The sequence below is a fragment of the Vigna umbellata genome, chromosome 8 (assembly GCF_029865625.1).
Source record: "Vigna umbellata cultivar VRB3 chromosome 8, Vumbellata_1.0, whole genome shotgun sequence".
NCBI classification, from domain to species: Eukaryota; Viridiplantae; Streptophyta; class Magnoliopsida; order Fabales; family Fabaceae; genus Vigna; species Vigna umbellata.
This window is the reverse complement of record NC_142172.1, coordinates 35,743,992-35,753,011: the sequence shown is the minus strand read 5'-3', so window position 1 is coordinate 35,753,011 and position 9,020 is coordinate 35,743,992. Positions and strand designations below refer to the sequence as shown.

The 9,020-nt window shown below is 31.8% G+C and overlaps 1 protein-coding gene across 1 annotated transcript; it reads left to right on the top strand.

Annotated features, from left to right (window-relative positions):
* Positions 1 to 3,235: 3,235 nt before the first annotated feature.
* On the top strand, positions 3,236 to 8,329 carry LOC124823735 (protein YLS7-like). The gene is made up of 4 exons (XM_047296028.2): positions 3,236 to 3,477; positions 3,688 to 4,796; positions 5,996 to 6,270; positions 7,356 to 8,329. Exons 2-4 carry the CDS (start codon positions 3,833 to 3,835, stop codon positions 8,157 to 8,159), a joined length of 2,043 nt encoding a protein of 680 aa, XP_047151984.1. The 5' UTR covers positions 3,236 to 3,477; positions 3,688 to 3,832; the 3' UTR covers positions 8,160 to 8,329.
* Positions 8,330 to 9,020: the final 691 nt, after the last annotated feature.

Below are 9,020 nucleotides of genomic sequence, written 5' to 3'. Positions count from 1 at the left end.
AACCAGGTTGACTTCCTCTATTTATTTTTATTATACTTAATCAAACTCAACTTACCTTTAATTTTAAAACATTTTCTTTAGATATTAAGATTTTTTAGAAAATTAACTATATTCTTTAATATTTTAAGAATTGAGTAATTTAATATTTTAAAATAAACATTTATTTAATTGGATAATAAAGTAATTTTGACTATTAATATTAATGTCATTTAATAATTTTGATTCCATTGAGTTGACTTGAGTTTGGTTAGGTATTAAGTTTATTTATCCTTAATATTTTCTTAATTTATTCTTTCACCTAAATAAATCCGTACCACTGACAAAAATATTTTTAACTTTGTGGTGCAAGTTAAGATAAGATCAGGAATTGAGATATACATGTAAATCTCAACTCAAATAAGTTAAGATATGAATGTATATAAGTTGAATTAAATACTTTTCTTTCCCACATAATTTTAAATAATATCTCCCACTAAATAAGTATAATTTAAAATAAATTAAATGAGAATTATTTAATAGGACAACTTTATCAGACAAATAGTTTTCATAAAATTTGTGTGAATAACCTGACACAAGCACAACAAATTCATAACAGGTAAAAATAAATATATACTACGAACAGCGAAAAGACATGGAGCAACTACAGGAATTCGTTAATTAATGTTTATTCTGGAAAAATAAGGTGCAATGTAATTAAGCTAAGAGCTTTTTTGGTAAAGCTATCTTATTTTAATGAATTAGAATTTAATATTTACATATTTCAAACATAAAACCTTCTGTATTACTTTTTAAAACACAATTTCATTTTGTGAAATCTAACATCTATTTTTGTGAAATCTAACATCTGTTCTTATATATTACACAATTTGGCTGTTACAGATAAGTCTAAAATATTAGTAGAATTTATGTACATTAAATAAAACTTCATTCTATGTTATTCTTATAGAAGATACTATAGAAAAAAAATAAGTTTATTTTGTTTATAACAATTATCATATTTCATGATTAGATACCTATATAATTTCTATTACTTACTTCTTTTTTTCCTTTTTAAATGTTTTTCCCACTTAAACAAAGTCTCCTAGAAATCTAGTTAAAAAGGAAGACTATTTCCATGATTCCCATAACCCGTACTCATAATTTACTATTGGAATCACCAGTATGAGATCTATATGATTGTGTATTAAATTGTGTACATTTTCATATGGAATTTTGGCATTTCTGTATTAAATTGTGTACATTTGTATCAATTTTCCCCAATCTAAGAAAGATGAAATGTAATCATATGTTTTTGAGTTGTTGATTAAAAGAAAATTATTTGATCCCTATTTTGTATATATTTAAGGTAAATTAAGAGAGAAGAGTAAATCCTGCAACATTTCGCCCAAGCTAGAATGATCTCGCTTAAGCTAGACTCGTCCAGGAAGCCATTACTTTAAAAGTCATTTTCGCTTAAGCGAGAATAATTTAGCTTAAGCGAGAATTCAAACAATATATATACTCATGAGTTAGAAAGAAGACGGAGAGCGCAAAGAAAAGAAGACACAGAGCTACCCAAAGAGTTTTTCTTCCACTTTAGCGGTAGGATCTTCTTCTTCATCTCTTAGAATGTCAACGGGCACCATGAGTGGTTGATCTTTTCTCTCGGGATTGAATGTAATCGATTCGAACTCGGATGTAATCTAGTGATATTTATATATAGCATTTCTGTTTTATTCAATATTGGTATTTTTGTTCTGCTCTTAGTGCTTGATTCTATCTAATCAATAGTTTCATGAATGTGGGTTTTAGTTTTGACTGGAAAGTATTTCTAAAATCTGATTTGAACAAGAATACTTGATATCATGTGATGCTAGGATAGATTTTAGTTTATCAATTGCTTTTGACACTTGATTATAATGCTGGACAATTTGTTGGATATGTGAGGAATCAATATTCAAGGAACTGATGTTATAATTTTATACACGAGGAATCGGTATAAATGACTTTTGTGTGTTGCATCAATATTGGTAATTTCAGTTGCTATATGTTTGTATTCACCCAGATTGCAGACGAGTGAGATAGATAAATTCAATCTCAACTTCTCGTATTAAACTTTCTTTAACTTATCTGCTGTTAATATTTTACTTTTACGCAACGTAGTATAAATTATCAAAATCCATTATGAATCAGTTTGAATACCCTTGTATATATGCTGTTTAAGATAAATTTATCTATTTAATTGAAGTTGTTCCTCGTGGGATCGATACTCTTACTTAAAAATCATTATACTATAGTTGACTATTGGTACGCTTGTCAAAAGTTCAACAATGATACACTTTTTCATAGAATATTACTGAAAACTTCTTTTATAGCGTTTTATGATGAATATGTAGATGTATTCATGGCCAATTATATCATATGTATATATTAATGATGTAGAAACGAAAATAATAAAAAATGTATTATAAATATTTTATTTAAGTCAATAAAATTTATTGTATTTCCTTTTTTTTTTTAAAGAAAATCTTAAACAACAATAAAAAGAAGAACTTGAATAGTAATATATATATATATATACTGTTTTATACAATGATCAAAGCTAGCAACAATTCATTAATAAAATTTGCATATAATTTTAAAAAATCATTCCACTTTTAAATATCTCACCCTCAGAAAAACAAAATAAAATCAATTTCACATTCTAGTAGTTAGTCAACATGTGACAACTTGAATTATTTATTATTTTTAATGATCTTGGAGAATCTAACTAATCACTTTTAGTAGTTATATGTTTTTCCTTTACCAAACTTAATGTCGATACATTATTTAAAGAAACTGAGTTAAACATAACTTAACCCAACTAAAATAATAAATAATTCAAGATTTTATTTAAAAAAGAAAACGACAATAAATTAAAGATAAAACTAAATTGTGTAAATTGTCAAAACATAACGGGATATTTGGCTACATGATCCACTGTACTTTGAATTTTGAAGTGTGTCCATTATCAAAACTTTGTCATATCTTTTGATAAAATATGTTTTGGATTTTTGTTGAAATAGTTAAAGTTCAATTTTATTTTAGTATTCAGTTAAAAAAATAATGCATTTTAAAGTTTGAGAGATTAAAAATGGACTTTTTAAATATTAAATTTAAACCCTTAAAATTTGTAAAGGGGAAAAACTTATTTTACCTCTTTTCTCATGAAGAACAATCGGCGAAAGGTAAAAAAGCACATGCAAGTCATATAGAAGTTTGAAGTGGCCATGAATTTTAGGTAAGATTCTTGTTGTTGATTAGCTACATCTGAGACTCTTTCTCTCTCTCTCTCTCTCTCTCTCTGTTTTCGATCACCTTCCATTCCTCGGGCACTGGGTCAGGCATCGGAAACACAGGCAAAACTTGTTGGCACTGCACCCAATTTCCTCGTTGTTTCGGTGATCCAACATTTTCACCATTTTCTTCATTCTACATCCGGAAAATATCCTCACTAAGGTTTATGCTTTTCTTTCATTATGTCTTCCAAATCTGTTTTTTTTCTTTTTCTTTTTTCTTTTTGGTGTACATTTTCTTTTCGGGGTATGTTCATTTTCTTGAAATTTGTTTCCTATTTAAAAAACAAATTTTAGGTATTTCCGCCTCTTCATATTTTCGGTCACAATTCTTCGTATCCTATTGATTTATGTGTTTTTGTGGTTATGACAGGGTTTCTCTTGGTATTGATCTAATCTCAGGCACTAGTTACCTAATCTTTGTGTTTCTCATCACTGAAAGCTTAGATATTTTGTATGGTTTTGAAAGATTTCGTGCTTCGGGATTTAGTGTTGAGCTTTATTATTAAACGAATGACATGGCTTGGACTGCTCTCAAAGGTTCTCCCAGAGCATCTTCTCATCCAAGGCCGCTTTCTTGGATTGTAGTTATAGTAGGAGCACTGGCTGTTTTCTTATTTTGTGCTTCCTGGGTTCTTGTATCTTCCCCAATTGGTTCCAGGGTTCAGGGTTATTTTTATAGTGTAAGTAGTTCAGAAAAGTTAGATTTACCTGTTTCTCCATTGAATGAATATTCTATTGATGATGGTCACTGGAATACGAGTTTAGATCATGTTAATGATAAACCGCCGTCTGAGAATCTGCAATCTTCCTCAATTTCCAACGAGGTGTCTAATGATAGTAAGATAGATCAAACTAATACTAAAGCAAACTCGCAAGTAGACTTGGGTCAGTCTACTCCAATGAACCTTCCAATGAACAAGGAAGTGAACAAAGATCCCGCAGTTTCTAGCTCAGGAGAGCCAGTGACTACTGTTGGCGACAGTGCGGATGTATCCAACAGTATCCTACCTTCTCAAGAAAGTACAGATGTAGCCAATAGTGGCTTGCCTGCTCAAGAAAGTGCTGATGCATCCAATAGTGGCTTGCCTGCTCAAGAAAGTGCAGATGTAGCCAATAGTGGCTTGCCTTCTCAAGAAAGTGCAGATGTATCCAATAGTGGCTTGCCTGCTCAAGAAAGTGTAGATGTAGCCAATAGTGGCTTGCCTGCTCAAAAAAGTGTAGATGTAGCCAATAGTGGCTTGCTTGCTCAAGAAAATTCACAAATTGATTCGAATTCAAGTAAAACTATGCCATTGTCAGGTTCCAATTCTTCCAATGAAACAGGTAATATTAGAATGGAAGAACCTGCTTCTGTGGCTTCGATCAATCAATCTACTGTTGTAAGTACCGTATCAAATGAGACCTCTTCGTCTTCTGATGATTCCACATCAACTGCTGTTCCAGCTTCCGTAGAGAAGCCAGAAAGCACATCCTCTGCTGGTAAGCTGGTTTGGTAAATTCAGGTTTCACTTGTAATCCTTTCACCTACACTAGCTTGTTGTGCATGAGTCATTGTGTATTACCCTTCCTTTTATTTTGGTCTTTGTGTGAATTTTCAGTAGGGTTAATTAAGAGTGAAGATTGTTTTCCATTTTTCACGATTCATAACTTTGGATGATCATTGATTCCTATCTAGGAAACTTTTATTTGAATTTTACCTGTATGTTTTGTTTAAGACACTTCTGATTTTATATTGTTAATTATGAAATGAATTTTGTGTAGGTTTTATCATTTTTGAGAATTTAACTGCATATAGATAGTATAAATTATGCAGACTGTATGACAAATCTTACAATTGCAACTATTTGCAATAGCAACTATCTTGCTATATTCTATCTTATAATAGCGCTTTTGATTTCAGCTACTATCTGTGTCTTTTCAAGATTTAAAACAGTTTTTACGCCTAAATAGTGTTGTTTAAGGATATTTGATTTGTCCCTAATTTTATGTATTTTGTTGTGTAAAATAATAAGTGTGATGTTATTTATCTTTAATTTCTTTATTTATTATTTTTGTGTATTTATATATGTAGTATAAATTATGTATCTTTTATTTAATATTTAAAGTATCAGCCATCCCACTTCCCATTTTAGAGTTGGTTGCTATGTACTGCTATCCACGATTCATAAATATGATGGGGAGCATAAAACTGATTATGTTGTGGGTTGGAATTTTGCCACTGTGCCTTGAGTAAGTTAGTGTTGTGTGAATGACCAAATTATAATATATAAGTGAGTATAAATCTTACTTTTGCAAGCTGGTTTTCTGTAGAGTTGAATTAAGTTTAAATTCATTTTCTAAGATCATATCAATGTCTATTCAAGTAAGGTTTGTTGGACATATTCTGTTAACCACTAATGGTACTTTACCACACCACCCACAAATATTGGTCAACACATACAAACAAACATAGAATCCGAACCATTGATCTTACTCTTGTGTTTTTTGAAGTAAAGAGATTTCATTTGTGTTGCTTCATATTTTTGAATGTTCTCAAAATATGTTAATTGTTGGAAGTTGGATCTTGTTACTAAAATTCCTCATATATATAGAGGGATAACCTTTTTTCTCAATTATATCGTTTGGAATTACAGTGTGTCGTGAATTTTTTAATTGTTGTTCAACGTTCTGATGGGCAGGTTGTGATCTGTACCATGGACATTGGATACATGATCCGTTGGGACCATTATACACAAACAATTCATGCCCTGTACTGACACAGATGCAGAATTGTCAGGGTAATGGGAGGCCTGACAAGGATTATGAAAATTGGCGATGGAAGCCCTCTCAGTGTGACCTCCCACGGTTTGATCCGAAAAATTTTTTGGAGCTGATGAGAGGGAAGACCTTGGCTTTCATTGGAGATTCAGTAGGCCGAAACCAGATGGAATCAATGTTGTGTATTCTGTGGCAGGTTATTTTTTTATTCCTTATTGATCTAATTTGTGTGGAAAATAAAATGATTCTAAGATGATACATATTTTCAGTGTTTTGCTAACTTGTCATTGTTAATATCTTCTTATGGCTGCTACATATTTTTTGTGATTACAATCTTTTAGATACATGTTACTGTAATGGCCAAGGTCCACCTCTTTGTATTTCAATTCAATGTACACTATATATAATATGTTCTTTTGCCGTGCTTGTGAGATCCAAGTATTCCATCATATGACTATCTATCATTACTTATACATAGTAACTAGAGCCTAGTTGAATCCTTGCCCGCCGGGTGGACCCATTGTTCATTACTGCCTATTTTTTTTTCCAAAAAAATGTGTTTCTTCCCTATTTCTGATGTCCTCTTATCGTTTTGTCTCCTTTTACTGCTGTTTTACCCCATTTCCACCATATCTCCGTCTGTTTCCATTAGCACTCCAGCCGACAACCCCACCATTTACTGCAAATCATAGATAATCTAAAGGCTACTCTTTCAAGGGAAGGACTTCATGATAATTCTTTAAAGAAACGTATGGGGTGGCTTTAAAGAAATTTGTATCCTGAATTATTGACATAAGCATGATAATTCTTTAAAGAAACAGATTGGGATTGTATCATCAACATGTGATCATAGTTTGGCATTCATATTTGTTTTGTTTAGGGTCACCTGAAGAAATAAATTGTCTTTCTTATTGATTTGGTTGCTTATCAAATCATACAAGCTTAGATTTTAAACTTTCAAGAAAACCTCTTGTCACTTTTCAAATACATCCTTTTTAGCATCTTGATGCAACACCTGATTACTTTTATTTGAGACATCTATCTGTGATATTTATCCTTGATAAAAATGTTTAGGAGGTCAGACAGCTCCAAGTGGATGGAGTTATCGTGTGGCCTTGGTGCTGCACCTGCACCATGCCATGTTCACGATAAAAATGGTTTGTTTCCTGGCAGTTTCGTGCATTTGACTATAAATATACATATACACATACGTAGGTTTCTGGATATCGGATTATGTGAGTTATGACGGTGAGAAGCTTAACTAAAATTTTGTACTTTCAGGTAGAGACACCGAAGAATCGGGGAAATCATAATATGCAACGTTATTATTTTAGGTCCACTTCTTTTATGATTGTCAGGATATGGTCCTCGTGGCTTGTCAAACTAACAACCGAACCATTTGATTATGCTCCAGCCGGTGTAGATAAGCTCCATCTTGATGCCCCAGATGAGAAGTTGATGGAACACATCCCAAACTTTGATGTGGTGGTTCTTTCTTCTGGTCATTGGTTTGCCAAGAAGTCTGTGTACATTTTGAACAATGAGATAGTGGGAGGACAGTTGTGGTGGCCAGACAAGTCTCGGGAGATGAAAGTTGATAGTGTTAAAGCTTATGGTATATCTGTTGAAACAATTCTAACGGCTATTGCTACAATTCCAAATTACAAAGGGCTTACAATTGTGCGTTCCTACTCACCTGACCATTATGAGGGTGGGGCATGGAACACTGGTGGATCATGCACAGGGAAGGTTAAGCCTCTAGCACCTGGTGAAGGGGTGGAAAACTTGCACACAAACATAATGCATGAGCAACAGGTGACAGGTTTTAAACGTGCTTTGGAAAAGTCAACAGATGGATCGAAGTTGAGGCTAATGGATATCACTGAAGCCTTTCAGTTCAGGCATGATGGTCACCCTGGCCCCTACAGGAGTCCTGACCCAAATAAGATTACAAAACGTGGCCCTGATGGAAGGCCACCACCACAGGATTGCTTGCACTGGTGCATGCCAGGCCCTGTTGATACCTGGAATGAACTTGTCTTTGAAATTATTAGGAGAGAATTTGAAGGTGGAAGTGCATCATGAGATTTGTTTATTCTTTTTTTTACTATTAAGCTCTGTGATGTGCTTCTGCACTCGAGTCAATAGGTTGCGACTTGTGTAGAAATGTGACTGTCTTTTTCGAGGGATAAAGGTAGTTGTACCACTTGAATCTTTTCATAGAATAATATAATATATTTATTTGTTATAGATAAGTTAATTTATTCTTAGATATTGGAATGATAAACATTGTGTTGAAGTTTAAAGCTAAACAATGTTCTTGTTTGGAAAATTGTCTGAAAGGCCAAGAGGAAAATGGTGGATTTCCAATAACCTTTCAACATATTGTGCTACCTTTTTAAGCTATCCAGCCTTTTGAGAATTTGGCAAAGGAAGCCAAATTGAGTTATTTCTAGGTAGTATTTCAATCTATTCTTAGTTTCTTTTCTATAAAACTAGTCTAAGATCCGCGCGAAAGTACGGTTCTTTTTCTGTTTTTTTTTCTTTTCTAAATATAGATTAAAAATTAAAATAATAGTTATTATATTAAAATAAATAATTTATTTACATAATTATATTTACATGTTATACTAATATATACAATATTTAAATAATGAATTAGATAATATGACAACAATATTTTTATAAAAAAATAATTAAAAATAAATAATATTATTTTAATATGGATTATTTTATGTTAAAGTAATGAAATATAAAAAATACAGCTAATATACCAATATTAATAATAATTATAGATTATACTAATAATAATACTATTAATAACAATAATACTAATAATAATAATAAGATTAAAAATAGTATTTATATATGAAATTGTTTATTTTAAAGGTTTAAACCCTCCGTTGGTCCTCAAGTTTGTATGAAAATCTCAGTTGGGTCCTCAAG

Coding starts and splice junctions, on each gene's coding strand:
- LOC124823735 (XM_047296028.2), top strand. CDS start 3,833: ATGGCTTGGACTGCTCTCAAAGGTTCTCCCAGAGCATCTTCTCATCCA. Junction 4,797..5,995: donor AGAAAGCACATCCTCTGCTG/GTAAGCTGGTTT, acceptor TCTGATGGGCAG/GTTGTGATCTGTACCATGGA. Junction 6,271..7,355: donor TGTTGTGTATTCTGTGGCAG/GTTATTTTTTTA, acceptor TTGTACTTTCAG/GTAGAGACACCGAAGAATCG.